The sequence below is a fragment of the Equus asinus genome, chromosome 6 (genome assembly GCF_041296235.1).
Source record: "Equus asinus isolate D_3611 breed Donkey chromosome 6, EquAss-T2T_v2, whole genome shotgun sequence".
Classification (NCBI taxonomy): domain Eukaryota; kingdom Metazoa; phylum Chordata; class Mammalia; order Perissodactyla; family Equidae; genus Equus; species Equus asinus.
Genome location: NC_091795.1, coordinates 16095881 through 16111952, shown reverse-complemented (window position 1 = coordinate 16111952; position 16072 = coordinate 16095881). Strand labels below are relative to the sequence as shown.

At 43.8% G+C, this 16072-nt stretch overlaps 1 protein-coding gene and 1 long non-coding RNA gene across 2 annotated transcripts in view; one reads left to right on the top strand and one right to left on the bottom strand.

Annotated features, from left to right (window-relative positions):
• Positions 1-16072, top strand: part of VWA3B (von Willebrand factor A domain containing 3B) — a 190129-nt gene that overhangs the window by 41156 nt on the left and 132901 nt on the right. The window contains exon 8 of the mRNA XM_070512783.1: positions 9656-9781. Within this exon, the coding sequence (XP_070368884.1) occupies positions 9656-9781 (126 nt within the window). The remainder of the gene's footprint in view (positions 1-9655; positions 9782-16072) is intronic.
• Positions 528-5980, bottom strand: LOC139045485 (uncharacterized). Its single transcript, XR_011503858.1, has 3 exons — positions 5848-5980; positions 5706-5761; positions 528-646 (listed from the first exon to the last, which is right to left on the bottom strand). It is a non-coding gene; the product is annotated as an uncharacterized lncRNA (long non-coding RNA).

Below are 16072 nucleotides of genomic sequence, written 5' to 3'. Positions count from 1 at the left end.
CGCTGTAGCCCCCTGTTGGCAGCAATCAGTGGCGGGTTCAGCCAGGTCCTTCAGTCACCACCACAGGCAATCTCTTAGAATCGTGCTGAAATAATCGAGTGGGTCCAGGCATGTTGCATCACCTAACAAAGCATGAGGCATGGAGAAGCCCCTCAAAAAGCTTTTTAAAATTGAAATGAGTTACTCGGAAGAAGAGCTAGTGTAGATTTCTGGTTGCATTTGAACAGGCTTGCTCGGATTTCAGGGTGAGAGATCCCATCCACAGTTGTTTGAAAGTCTGGCACTGCGCTGAGCTCTGGGGATGCTGTGATGAGAAAAGGAAGTCCCTCTCCTCAATAAGCTTGTGTTCTCCAACAGCCTATTGGAAGTATCTCCCAGGAGTCGGGGATGTACCAAGGAAAGCAGTTACTAAGACAGCTCAACATAGTTCTGTCTTCAAGGAAGTCACAGTTTGATACGGGAGACAAACGTGCAGATAGTAGAAGCAACACTGGAGAGCTCGCAGGCTTGGTAACCCCGTCAGGCCTGTCCTGGGGTGACTGCCAATCCCGGGGCAGGCAGATTAGAGCTAAGCCAGCAGGTGTGTGCTGTTACTCATCAGGATGTCACGTTAGGCCCTGGCGATACAGCTCACCACCATCGTCACCTACAGATGGGAATTACAGATTGGTTCATCCCAGGAAGAGATGAGTCAATAAGCCCCTTGAAGGAAACTGAAAACAACCAATACGTAGCAGATGAGGTTTCCCTACATAGACCTTGCACTGTGATGATTGGCGAGGATCCACACGGACAGTGTCCCAGTGTGGAGAGTATGGGCTTTGGGGACAGAGGTTGAATCCTGACTTGACTACTTATTAGCTAGTGGCCTTGGGCAAGTCCCTTAATTTCTCTGAACCACAGTTTGCTCATCTGTAAAGTGGGGATGATCAGCCCTGCTTATGTGATTGTCGTGAGAGTAAACGAGGTAATGTGTTTAAGTGCCCAGCACAGTGGCACATAGTAGGTCCATAGTAAACTTTAGTTTCCTGTTCTTTCTCCCCCTCTGTGTATCAGCAAGAAGCAGCCGTTATAAAATACATCTAAAATAAACGACACTCTTAGACATGGTAGAGTGTTGTGAACTGTGTCAGTGAGAAGTGGCCCAGAATGGGTACCCAGAAGATGGCATGTCAGGGACTCCCCCGCACTGTGAAGGGGAAAAAGAGCCCCGACTTCTTAGGGGAGCATTTCCTTAGGGTGGAAAGAGGGAATAGGGTATAGAGTGTTGCTCCTGGAAATCACTCAACTTTTATTGTCCCCAAGAATATTTTGGATGGAAATTATTTAATTTACACGCCTGTCTCACCATGAGACTAAAGCTTCACAAACTTTTGTGGCAAAAGAATCACTGGGATGCTTTTAAGAGAATCGTTTCCTGGAACTCCACCCTCAGAATGAGTCCAGGGTGGGGCCTAGGAATCTGCCTTTTGACAAGCAGCTCAGGAGACTCTGACACAGGCTCTAAGGACCACACTTTGGGACGACCACCCTGGAGCCAGAGCCTCTTCAAAGCTGGGCCTGCTTCCTGTTGGCTCTGTGTTTCCAGTGCCCAAACAGAACAGACAATGACCAAGTTTTCGTGGATAAGTGAGTGAATGATGATTCTCCTAGAAGATGTCCTGCTGAGAAGAGAATATTTTTAAATAATTGGCTTCCTGGTTTCTAAGTCAGTCTCTTGTGAGTTTGAAGAAAACAATTAGTCTCCTAGAACTTGCTCCTTCCTGATGACCTGGCAGAGCCATGTGAGTGAGACCCCGTCCCCATGAGCCCACATGACTCATTTTCACAAAAACAGGCTTCCATTGAGGCCAGGAGGCTGCGCAGATGCTGGTGTGGGGTTGCTGTCCAATGACAGTAGTCCCAGCCTCACTGTTTCTCTGTTGATTCAGTTGGATGACAGAATCAGGGGTCAGTTCTGTGAGCATCTTGCATTCTTTTTGTGCACTGTGGCTCCCTTAGATCCAAAAGAAGTTTGGGTCTTTTTGCGATGGAAAAGCTCAAAAGCAACAATTCTGATAAATTTCCTCTAAGGAAATCTTTCTCTAAATTTCCCCTGAATTTACTTTTCATTAAAACATTTACCCTTTGAGTTGGTGTCTTTTAAAAAGTATGACCTATTCTAAATAGAATAGGCTTATTCAACTCAACTTTAGTGATGGGCATTTTTTCTTTAGATGTTCTTCTCTCTCCCTGTGCTCTTGTCTTTATCGCCTGCTTGCCCAGGGACACCCAGAGCCTGCGGTCAGCGCTTCTTACTGAGTTTGCTGGAGCACCTGCTCTTTACCAGAATAGTGATAGTTCCTCTTTAGGTTTTCTAGGTGAAGATTGGACTGTTAGGCTGCATTACATTGCACTTTACAGTTCTCTGCTTAGAAGCGCTCCACCTATTGAGAGTTGCCCATACGTGGTATTTGAAATCGCTCTGTGAAACACATATATTCATTGCCCCAAGAAAACATTAGACATATATCCAGATGGCAAAACGACTCTGTTTGCTTTACATTAATTCATGGTAATTTCCATGGCTGAGACTGAGCGCAGCTCCACGCTCACCTCAGCGGTTAGAGCCCTGGGGCCAGATCAAGCCCAATCAAGCCAGCAGGTGTTCAGTGACCTCTCGACAACAGAACATCTTAATGCAAGTAACAGGGAATTTTTCCATTACAACAAAAACTGCTGATTGCACCTCAACATAATAAAGGCCATATATGACAAACCCACAGCCAACATCATACTCAACGGACGAAAACTGAAACCCATCCCTCTCAGAACAGGAACAAGACAAGGGTGCCCACTTTCACCACTCTTATTCAACATAGTACTGGAGGTTTTGGCCAGAGCAATTCGGCAGGAAAAAGAAGTAAAAGGAATCCAAATAGGCAACGAAGAAGTAAAACTCTCGCTGTTTGCAGACGACATGATCTTATATATAGAAAACCCCAAAGAATCCATAGAAAAACTATTAGAAACAATCAACAACTACAGCAAAGTTGCAGGGTATAAAATCAACATACATAAATCAGTAGCATTTCTGTATGCTAACAATGAACTAACAGAAAAAGATCTCAAGAACTCAATCCCATTCACAATCGCAACAAAAAGAATAAAATACCTTGGGATAAATTTAGCCAAGGAAGTGAAAGATCTATACAACGAAAAACTACAAGACCTTCTTGAAAGAAATCGATGACGACATAAAGAGATGGAAAGACATTCCATGCACATGGATTGGAAGAATAAACATAGTTAAAATGTCCATACAACCTAAATCAATCTACAGATTCAGCGCTATCCCAATCAGAATTCCAATGTCATTCTTTACAGAAATTGAACAAAGAATCCTAAAATTCATATGGGGCAACAAAAGACCCCGAATTTCTAAAGCAATCCTGAGAAAGAAGAAGAAAGCCAGAGGCATCACAATCCCTGACTTCAAAACATACTACAAAGCTACAGTAATCAAAACAGCATGGTACTGGTACAAAAACAGATGCACAGATCAATGGAACAGAATTGAAAGCCCAGAAATAAAACCACACATCTATGGACAGCTAATCTTTGACAAAGGAGCTGAGGGCCTACAATGGAGGAAAGAAAATCTCTTCAACAAATGGTGCTGGGAAAACTGGACAGCCACATGTAAAAGAATGAAAATCAACCATTCTTTTTCACCATTTACTAAAATAAACTCAAAATGGATCAAAGACCTAAAGATTAGGCCTGAAACAATAAGTCTTCTAGAAGAGAATATCGGCAGTACGCTCTTTGACATTAGCTTCAAAAGAATCTTTTCGGACACCATAACCCCTCACATGAGGGAAACAATAGAAAGAATAAACAAATGGGACTTCATCAGACTAAAGAGCTTCTTCAAGGCAAGGGAAAACAGGATTGAAACAAAAAAAACAGCCCACTAATTGGGAAAAAATATTCACAAGTTATTTATCCGACAAAGGGTTAATCTCCATAATATACAAAGAACTCACACAACTCAACAATAAAAAAATCAAACAACCGGGGCTGGCCCCGTGGCCGAGTGGTTAAGTTCGCGCGCTCCGCTGCAGGCGGCCCAGTGTTTCGTCAGTTCGAATCCTGGGCGCGGACATGGCACTGCTCATCAAACCACGCTGAGGCGGCGTCCCACATGCCACAACTAGAAGGACCCACAACTAAGAATATGCAACTATGTACCTGGGGGCTTTGGGGAGAAGAAGGAAAAAAAAAAAATAAAATCTTTAAAAAAAAAAAAAATCAAACAACCCAATTACAAATGGGCAGGGGACGTGAACAGATATTTCTCCAAAGAAGATATACGGACGGCCAATAGACACATGAAAAAATGTTCATCATCACTAATCATCAGGGAAATGCAAATCAAAACTACACTAAGATATCACCTTACACCTGTTAGAATGGCAAAATATCCAAAACCAAGAGTGACAAATGTTGGAGAGGCTGTGAAGAAAAGGGAACTCTCATACACTGTTGGTGGGAATGCAAACTGGTGCAGCCACCATGGAAAACAGTATGGAGATTCCTCAAAAAATTAAGAATAGAAATACCTTATGACCCAGCCATCCCACTACTGGGTATCTATCCTAAGAACCTGAAATCAGCAATTCCAAAAGTTCTTTGCACCCCTATGTTCATCGCAGCATTATTCACAATAGCCAAGTCATGGAACCAACCTAAGTGCCCAGCAACTGATGATTGGATAAAGAAGATGTGGTATATATATACAATGAAATACTACTCAGCCATAAAAAAGGACAAAGTCATCCCATTCACAACAACATGGATAGACCTTGAGGGTATTATGTTGAGTGAAATAAGCCAGATAGAGAAAGACGAACTCTGTATGACTCCACTCATAGATGGAAGTTAACATATAGACAAAGAGAATTGATTGGTGGTTACCAGGGGAAACGAGGGGTGGGGGGAGGGCACTAGGGGTGAAGTGGTGTACCTATAACACGACTAATAATGATGTACAACTGTAATTTCACAAGGATGTTAACTTTCATAACCTTAATAAAAAAAAAACAAAAATAAAACTACTGATTGCACCACTTTCAAACCCTTTATGGATGTAATATGTCCCCTTTCACCAGATCTACATTGTAATTTTAGCTTTCTGGGAATTTTAGACACCTTTTAACTAATTTAATAGTTTGTTAACTATTTTGAATATTATATTGCTTTCTGAAAATAGAAGTATATGCTGCTTTTTCCTGAAAATGCTGCCTTTTAGATCCTCATGACTGGTTAGGCGGTTAGGGCTCAGGCAGATGGCGACGTCTCCACCCAGCTGGGCCCATTCTTCACCCGGGAGTCCTGGGCGCTGGGGAAAGGGCCACAGAGAAAGGAGCCCATAGAGGACCTAGGGATGGCCTGGGATTCAGGGTGGCCGAGGGTGGTTTTCATTTCTGGATTGCCCTCTCCCGGTACTACATTTAATTGTCCTCAGACCAGTGCCTTTTCTAATCGCCTTTCCCCTCCTGCCCTTGGAATGCTAGTGTTTCGGGTACATGGGGGGAGCCTTGCCCAGCTGTGGCACAAGGATCTAAAAGGAAATCACTTACTGCTTTAGGGCATATCATTGCTAGTTTCTGGAATGCCTAGGGCAAAGCCACACGCTCAAATGATATAGGTCTGTTCCATACCACTCAGAAGAGCTTCTTGCAGTATCAGGGGCTGTCCATCACGAGGCAGGGCGATTCTTGGAGAAAAGAGTGCATTAGGTGCTTGATAATTGTGTCATTGTAATAAGGAAAAACAAAAACAAGAAAGGATAGAAATCCTTACCAAAACACTGGATCTTGTGCTGAGTGCTATGGAGGATACAAAGAAAGAAAGGACATTGTCCCCATGCAGAAGACATTTACAGTCCAGTGGACAAAGTCAGCCTGTGCAAACGTCACCAGTAACCCAAGGCTGAATGCTGATACTGTAGGAGGCCTCAGCTCTTGACAGCAGGGCGGCCGTGGACACGCTGCTGAGTGGTGAGCTGTGTTGTGGGCAGCTGCCTCCTAAAAATAGAACATCATGTTTGTGAAGGATTGACTTAAATTAGACTGGATTCAAGGTCATGCATATGCTAATCCACCATCCTGGCCGATGCTTCTTCGTGTTCTTTGGAATCGGAGGTTGGAGGGTCAGGCAGCCGGGCATCACATGTACTATCAGGCCACCTGATGGCCTGGCCTGAGAGTGTGTCCTGGCAGCAAAAGACTGAGAACAGTGGTTGTGGCCGCTCCGTTCCCTGGGAGCTGAGAGGGAGCAGGAGGCAGATCACTGTTTCCAGGGGCGGCTGCGCAGAGCTTGATGGTGGAGGCAGGACGGTGCCTTGAATGAAGGGTGGGGCTAGGTGAGTGAATCCCTTTACGAGAGGACGGTGGGAGGACAGGGGCCCTGGAGGGCTGGGAGCACAGTGCTCTGCCCGGTTCATGGTGGCAGAGTGTTAGAGGGAGTGTCATGGGAGGCCTTGAACCCTGGACTCATCTCCAGCACTGGCAGTGCCCACTCACCGCATAGTAGATGCTTAACAAATATTTGCTAAACGAATAGATTAATGAACTGGACTCTGACAACTGGACTTCATCCTGCAGGTGAGACAGGGAAGTTTTGACAGGCAGGTGGTGTTTGTGGCAAGTACTCAATGGGCTCTTCCCATGACACATCAAAACGTATCTGTCCTGGGTCTTGTTTCATTTGTAAAACTAGCCAGTCTGAAGAATCTATACCGGATGCTGATGAAAAGCAGCAGCTTAATATGACGTCTCTCCCAGCTGATGTCAGCATTCTGCAGCTTTCAAATGATCATCGCACGGCATATGGGGGATGTCAGGGGTTGGTGCAGGAGGGGGCCATTAGGGTCGGAGGATCTTTTAGGTCACCTAGATGTCTCTGTGGGGAACCATATCCTGCTTCTGTGCATCTCAGGCCTTGGCTGGCTTATCCCTTGATGGTCAAGATCCATAAGGCTTCATTGTTGTTTCTTCCCCTCTCTGGTTGGGCCTGGAGAATTTCAAATTCACAGAGCTGTCTGAACACTGGATTTCCTGTGCCTCGTCCTCCCTCCTGTTTTTCCAGCGGAGCTGTCTCCCTTGCCTGCAGCTGTCTGATAGTCCAGCTGAGTCCCTTAGAAGTGGCTCTGATCAAAATGGTAGCTCTTCCTCACTGCTGTGGAACAACTTGAAATAAGCCTCTCCATTCTAAGTTATGCTTTTCACTGCCCTGAGCTTTTCTTATTCGATAGCTGGTTTTGTTTTTAAAGCAAAGCTAGTTAAAGGGATAGTTTTGAGTTGTTTTGTTTTCTGATCACCATCGTAGGAATCTGTAGCTGCCTAATTACAGTGACGAAACGAGTGTGGCGATAACCCTAATTACTACCTGCGCAGGGGAGCCCGTCCCTGCCACTGCTGCCCTTTAACACACTTTCCCGTCCCTGGATCATCAAGAGTCAGCTGTATTTCTTTGGAAAATTTTCCTTTGAGGCTGACTTGTGGTACGCTCCCTCTTAAGATGTTGTGGACAACTCTGGGGGAAATGGAAAGCCTTGACTCGTTTGAAACTTTTACAGAGAGAATCCTGCTACTTAGCACCTCCGTGCTGAGGCAGGCAGCTGGAAGGCAGTCTTGCTTTTCCCGCCGTCAGGAAGTCCTGTGAGCTTCAGGTTTGCATTTGGCAGCAGCGAGTGGTATTTTCGGAGTTCCAGCACAGAGCTGGGTACACATCACGTTTCACTCCTTGGACTGTTGATGGCTGCAAAGCCGTGGTGGCCATCCGTCTCTGTCAGAGCTTGTCACTTGCTTCTTTATCATCACAGCTATTAATACTCTCTCACTTGATCTGACCAACTTCGGGGGGGCCAGAGCTCTGGTGTCCCTGTACTTCTGCCCTGCCCTTCTTGACTATGTTTGAAGAGCCGGAAGCATCAACTCTGGTCTGCCCTGGTCTGTCCTGGGTGGATGAATCGCCCGGGTCATCCCTAGACCTGATTGTGGTCTCTCATTCTCTGTGGCTGTGGGATCTTGGGCATCTGTGAACTGTTATGTAGACAGTCTTGGCAAGTGGGGGTCTCATCAACAGCTGGGGGCGGGGCTGCAGTGCCCCCTCTGTAACCATGCATCCCTTTTCCAGGACAACTAGTCAGAGCGGCTGAGTTGGTTTAATCACACTAACTTGGGTTTGACTTCGGGCTCTGCCAGTCATTGATGGTGTGACCTTGGACAACATTTTCTGCCTCAGTTTATGCAGCTGTAAAATGGGGACAGGAATAGAATTTGCCTGCAGAGTTGTGATGAAGAGAAATGAGAAAATGTTTAGAAATTTCCAAGCACAATGCGAGGCATATAGCAGGTACCCCAAAAAGGTATTTATCATTAGAGAATTTGCACCCCACTTACTTTAATGATGACACCATTAGTGTTCTCCGAGCAGACTGTGTACAGTCTGTGAAACAGAGTTGTGGGTTTTTTATTAAATTTTTTATTGGAATGGAATTTTTAAAACTAGACCCTCTAAATACATCTGCTAAATTCTTACCTGTACTACTATATTAGGAGCAACCTCAGAGCAGAGACTGCCCTGTAGCCCCCACAATGCCTTGAGTAGTGCTAGGCTGGTGGCTGGGCCCATAGATGCCACTGAAAATGGGTGGGTGGCATCTTCCAACTGTGGAGTCACTGCTGGCCTCGTGTACACAGCAGGCTCTGGCTGAGAGGCACTTGGAGATAATTGTAGGTTCACACATAGTTGTAAGAAGTAATAGAGAGATCCCACGTACCCTTTACCCAGTTTCCTCCCACAGTAACATCTTGCAAAACTACAGGACAATATCACAGCAGGACATTGATGCTGATACAGTGAAGATACCACCACAGGTTCCCTCATGTTGTACTTTTATAGTCACACCCATTTCCTCCTCCTACACCCTCCGTATCCTCTGGAAACTACTGATCTGTTAGAGCCTGGAAGGCAGAGCCTCCATCCCAGCCTTGCACCTCTTCCCGTGGGATGAAATCCTATTGGCTGACTGATTGTGAGAGTGACGTAAATACCTATATTAATGAAGCCATATCACTTAAAAAAAATGTCATACAGGCAAACCTAACCCTGAACTGAGACAGCGAGTTCCAGAAAAAGTGGCCAAAGAATTTTATTACATTAGGGAAAATAAAGACTTACGCTGTTGGTTTCAAAGAAGCAGGAAATCTCAGCTAAATCAAGAAAGGGTTAGGGGTTGTTATTTTCACGTACTATTGAATTTCTCTCCCTCAAAGTGATCACCCTGGCTTTTATTAGGTGCTTTTGAATATTTTTATTCCTTATCTTATTTGAGTATTACCAATAATTTATCTTAAAATATTCTGGCTACTACAAATATTTACTTTACAAGGATTTATTGCATCCATACAAGGATTTCTTGAGGTGACAGCATTTCCTTAGGGATTTCAGTTTGGAGTCCCAGAAAGAGATTAGTGGAGAAAGTGGAATTTGATGTTCAGAAATGTTCTAGAAAGTTGGCTAGGATACGCCAGTCCTGCTGGGACTACCAGAGAGTTCTCAGGCCTGCCACAGCCGCCCACTCACGCTGTGTTTCCGTTCCCAGGAGCCGGGGTCAGAGAGGACGTGTTTCTCATTTGGAAGGAGATGGAGGAAGCCTGCAGCACGCTGGCCCAGCTTCAGAGGCTGGTGGCTGAGCTTCCCAAGTCCGCCGTGGCCACAACGGACTGTGGTGGGTGCTGTTTGTGGTGACGAGTGTGAAAGAGTCATGACCGTTAGTCGTTGCGGATGGGGGACTGTTTCCATGCTCCTTACCAAGGAGAGCTCCTGAGGCCAGCTGTGAGGAGCTCCTGAGGAGAGCTTCCAGAGCTGTGCTATAGTGTGTGTGTGTGCGTATATGTAGGTTGTCAGAAAAACCAGAGCTGGACAGTAGTTAAAGTGGTAAAAGCAGATTCTATTTAGGAACTATTGTAATAGAAGAAAAGAGACCTCAGGACTGGGCTCAGTTGTGAAAACAACGTGGACAAGTCAGGACTTAGAGCCAGGGAGCCGGGAGAGGCGTCGGTGGATGGAAAATTACTAAGAGGGAACCTCAGGGGTCGGGGGGATTTCTGGCTAAACCCACTTGACAGGATCCTCGCTGAAGACAGGCCGGGGGGATCAGACACCACCTGGGGGGCGGGAAGTATGAGGAATTTTTCAGATATTGAGGATGGGGGATTCTTGCTAAACTGACTTAGGATTTTTGCTAAAATTGGGTGAGGCAAAGACAAACACAGAAGTCCAAGGGTTGAGGCCACGTTGAGCAGACGATTCAGAGGAGGCTGAGTTTGGAGTGTAAATCCCAACTCCGTCACTAGATTAACCTGAATTAATCTTCTTAAGCCTTAGTTTATTCTTCTGTTAAATAATTGTAATATCGGTCTTGAGGGATTATTGTAAAGATTAAGTAAAATAATGCCGGCTTTGCACCAAGCAGGCACTTGATAAAGGTAGGGAGCTGTGTACTGATCCCCCTTTCTGATTCCTGAGTTAGTGCAGGCTGTTCTCTGTCGGGCTCTGGTTTCATTTAGGGCACCCCTGGTAATAATAGTGATTAACACAGCACACACCTTACATGTGAGGCACTATTCTAAGCTCTTCACAAGCGTTAGCTCATTTAATCCTTACCACCATCTTATAAAATAGACACTACTCTTATCTCCATTCAGGATTAAGTAACTTGCCCAAGGCCCCACAGCGAGAAGTGATGAAGCTGGATTCAAAACCAGTTCCTCAGTAAAAATACCCGTATCTGGTTCTCACCCCAGATGTTCTGACTTAATCTATAAGGGATGCGATCTGGACAGTGGGGTTTTTGAAAGCTCCCCAGATCACCATTAGGTGATCCTAATTGTGCAGCAAAATTTGGGAACCTCTGCCGGGCTGTCCTGCCTCCTGGTACCCTGCCTGTATTACAGAGGTGTCAGTCTGGGAGGAGAGCAAGGGGGCCATGCTGGCTGGGGACAAGAATGCAGTTGAAGAGCAGAGAGGGGGAGGGGACATGTGTGGAAGGAGGAAGAGTGTGAAGTCATGGGCAAGCTTGCCCTGTGTGACAGTAAGTTCCTGGGGACACTGAGTTTTTCCTGTGAGTGGGCGTCCTGACTTGGTCCTGGGGCAGCAGCAGCAGCTGTGCTTGCTATGCCAGGACCATCTCTCTGGGGTTCCCAAGGAGGGGCCTCATCAGGCTTGTCTGGAAGGGCTGCTGTCTTGTAGCGACACCCCATTCAGTACAAACTTAGAGTCAAGAACCCAGAGAGTCCTCTGTCCTCCTGAGAGAATAAAAATAAAGCAGGGGGACCTGGATTAAAGTAAACACCCAGGCCTGGCAAAGAGGCTGGTGAGCCTGCTGCTAAGGGGTGTGTTTTGAGGAGTGTTATGGACTGAATTGTGTCCCCCAAAATTCATATATTGAAGCCCTAACCCCCAATGTTACTGTATTTGGAAACAGCGCGTTTAAGGAGATAATTAAGGTTAAATGAGATTGTAAGGGTGGGGCCCTAACCTGATAGGACTGGTGTCCTTATGAGAAGAGGAAGAGATGCCAGAGACCTCTCTCTCTCTGCGGGTGCACAGAGGAAAAGCTATGTGTTTTCACAGCAAGAAGGTGGCTGTGTACAAGCCAGGAAGAGATGCTGCACCAAAACCCAGCCCCTGGGCACCTTGGTCGTGCACGGCCAGCCTCCAGAACTGTGATAAAATCAAATGCTGTTGTTTGAGCCACACAGTCTATAGTATTTTGCGATGGAGCCTCAAGCAGACTAATGACAGGGAGTACTTAAGCATGGGAGAGTTAGTCCTGAGGGTTGATAGGAGGTTTTTAGACGTTATTAGTGAAGAAACAGAAGCACTGTTGGCCTCTGTAATCAATAAAATGGTAGACCATCATCCCTTTGTTTCAATCTAAGACACACACACCCAAAACTGGAAACCAGAATAACTCCAAGCATGAATTTTCAAAAGATCCTTCAAATGTACCATTTCTATTTAAAAAGGAAAATTTGGTCAGTACCTTTCCACTGTTGGACTCCCATCAAAGCTTTTGTAACCTTGTCTTGGCCTCAGAGGCCACATGTACAGTGTCTGACCTGCTCCCGTTGCCACCCAAAGCCCAGTGTTTTTGGGTGCAAATGCTGTGTCAGCCCAAGACCCTATGTCTGCTTCATGTGAAGGCAGTGACCATCCCCTAAGTTTGGCTGCCAAAGCTCTGCTGGCCAGAGGAGGTTGGTTTCCATCTGGAGAGGGGAAGGGTCAGAATGGAGGAGGTCAGGCGGGATGCCATTGCATGTGGAAACTTCTTGTGAGTCAGACAAAATGTGGCTTCCTGGGCATAGCAGCCCCCACTTGACCCCTGGGCTGGATGCAGTAGCTCAGGGGCCAGCTCGCACCTATAGCCATAGGGCCACAAGGGAAGTTTCTGGCAGGGCTGATCCATCAGCCTGATGCCTGGAATAAGAAGATGGTGATGCCAGACCTTCTGGCCACTGGTAATTTTGACTTCTTTTAATTACCAAGAGCAGGTCATGAGAATTCCCTGGGGGAAAAACTGACAAAAATATATAAAACAATGGTTTTTAAAGACACTGGCTACCAAGCATTGAAGGCCAGTGCTTCCTGAGATACAGGGAAAATCCAAGGTGAGCTCTATGATTGTCCCTGCTTAATGCTTTGAGAGCATTTCCAGGCCATGGTATGGGGAGAAGGATCTGAGGTGGAACACAGCAAACTTCTGAGTTTGTGAGACAGCTAAGAATCCAGGGAGGCCATGATTTTTAGATTTCACAGGACAAAGTACCAGAGAAGAGAGAGGCGCACAGAAAGAGAACTCTGGAAATCTGCAGAGAGCCACCCTTGAGAATTCGGCTCAATACTGATCAGCTCATTCTGTGAGAAAATGAGATAAGGCTGGGAAGATCCATTGGAAAGAATTGGAAAGAAAGTGCTTGGAGCTCACACAAGGCCAGGAACAGTGCCTGTTCTCACCAGCCTGACTGGAAAAATTTCCAACTCATGGGGCACTGGTTAGACTACTTGGGAAGGTCTTGCCTCAGTAATGGCCAGCCTTAAACTGAGCTCTGGGTCCTCCTGAGAAATCATCAAAGCAAGACATGAAAGGAAAGAATTTCTTTATAGGTAACTTAACCACCTCTCAGAACAAAGCCCAAGAAAATTTATAAGAATACAGAAATATCTGGTATCCAACAAGGTAAAATTCATGATGACTGGTGTCCAATCAAAGATTACTAGGCATGAAAAGAAGCAGGAAATGTGTCTCTTAATAATCAATCAGAACTGACTGGGAACTGACATAGACATTAGAATTGGCAGAAAAAGACATTCAGTTATTATAAACATGTTCCATATGTTCAAAAAGTAGAGACAAGGAAGATACGAAAAAAGATACATATTGAACTGTTAGAGATGAAAACTTTTAGGGAAGAAAATATCTTAGCTGAAGACATGCTGAATGGGATGAATGGCAAATTAGACACTGCGGGAAAAAAGATTAGTGAACTTGAAGACATAGCAATAGAAACTATCCAAAATGAGACACATAAAGAAAAATAATAATAAATAACAAACAAATGAAAAGCAAGCAAATAAGATAGCATCAGTGAGCTGTGGAACAACTTCAGGTGGCCAAATATACACATACATAGAACTCCTGAGGTGAGGAGAGAAAGGGGAATGGAAAAATATTTGAAGAAATAAAGATTTAGAAATTTCCAAATTTGATGAAAACTATAACCCAGAGATTCAAGAAGTTCAATGAATGCCAAGTACAAGAAAATAGAGAAACTGTACCAAGGGACATCATAATTGATTTGGTCAAAACCAGTATACAGAGGAAATCTTAAAGCCAACCAGAGGGGAAAAAAAAGACATGTTACGTACAAAGGAACAAAGATAAGCATAACGCAGGTTTTTTGTTGCAAGTGAAAAAACAGTGGAGCAACATCTTATTTTTTTTCATTCAGTACCTTAAACTTTCAATCTAGAATTCTATATTCTGTGAAAATATCTTTCAAAAACAAAGGCAAAATAAAGACATTTTCAGACATAAAAAGTTGAACGAATTTATTATCAGCACATCTGCGCTCCAGAAAATGTTAGAGGAAATCCTTTAGGTGGGAGGAGAATGAAGCTTTTATATGGAAAAATGAATGGAAATATGGATCTATACAAAGGAATATGGATATCTTTAAAAGACAATTGACTTTTTAAGCAAAAATAACAGTGTACTCTGGGATCTATAATGTATGTATAAGTAAAATGTGTGACAACAATAGCATAAAAGCCAGGAGAGAAGTAGCAGCATTATTCAAAAGTTCGAAAGATGAACAACCCAAATATCCACCAACTGATGACTGAATAAACAAAATGTGGTATTTATACTAATTTGTGGTAATTTATGGTATTTATAGATTGGTATTTATTTATAACCAATGGAATATTATTCAGCCTTAAAAAGGAAGGAAATTCTGATGCATGCTACAACGTGGATAAACCTTGAAGATATTATGCTAAGTGAGATAAACCAGACACAAAATGACAAATATTATATGATTCCATCCATGTGAGGTAGCTAGAACAGTCAAATTAATAGAGACAGAAAGTAGAATAGTGGTTGCCAGGGACTAGGGGGAGAGGGAAATGGGAGTTATTATTTAGTGGGTGCAGAGTTTCCCTTTGGGCTACTGAAAGAGTTCTGGAGTTAGATAGTGGTGATGGTTGCAAAACAATGTGAATGTACTTAATGCCACTGAATTGCACACCTAAAAATAGTTAAGATGATAAATTTTATGTTATGTATATTTTACCACAATTAAACAACAACAACAACAAACCACTGCATTGCGAAAAAACCCAAAAAATCTAGGAGGAGAGAAATGGAAGTATACTATTGTAAGGTTCTTGTTCTATGCATGAAGTGGTATAATATCAACTGAATTAGACTGTGATACATTGAAGATGCATACTATAAACTTAAAATAACCACTAAGTAACAAAACAAGCCAACAAAGGACATAAAATGGAACTTAAAATACTCAATCTAAAAGCTGTCAGAAAAAAAGAGAACCAATGGCAGATAGGGCCAATAGAAAACAAATAGCAAGATGATAGACGTAAACCTAACCATACACGTGTCAAAACTTACCAATTAGTACATTTTAAATGTGTATGGTTTATTGTATGTCAATTATACCTTAACACGGCTGTTAATAAAATGAAAAAGGAGGATGTGGATCACTCCTGAGATGCTGAGCTGTTCAGAGATGTTGGTGTTGGTACATTTGAGCATTCTATGTGTGTGTGTGTGCGTGTGCGCGCGCCAGGTATGACTCTCAAATGAGAAGACGGTTTTTCTCACAAAATGTTCAAGAATTTGTCCAAAGTTAGGGAGACTTCTTTGGGTGATGCAGCAGCTCAAAACATTTCATTTGGAATAACCTTCACAGCCATTTTATGACTCACTAGAGATAATTGGTCTAATCATGTTGTGTAGTCGTGCCAAGATTGGATTCCAAATACTTGGTTGGTTCAAAATATCACACTCAATGTCAAAAGACAAGGGGCTAGAGGCTCATTCAAGCTCTGCAGGCAGTTCCAACCAGGAGCTCTACAGGAGCTTTGAGCACTTTTCTTTTTTAACAAGTGGAGAGGGAGACAACTCTCATTTTTATTGGTATTTTGTTAAATAACCAGATTTCTCTGTAGTTGTGGGTGGTGGTGAAGTACACATGTTTAGAGTTAGAAAGATATTAATCCTGGCTCTGCCCACTCCTGTGTAACCCTGAGCAAGACATTTATTATCTGTGCCTCAGTTTCCTTATTTGCAAAATTGAGATGATAATGATAATATCTACCTTATGGGGCTGTTGTGAGAATTAAGAGAGAAAATACATGTAAAACACTTAGAATTGTGCTGGCATATAATCAGAATGCAATGACAGCTTAAGAAAAGGTTAATCCACTTATTTAT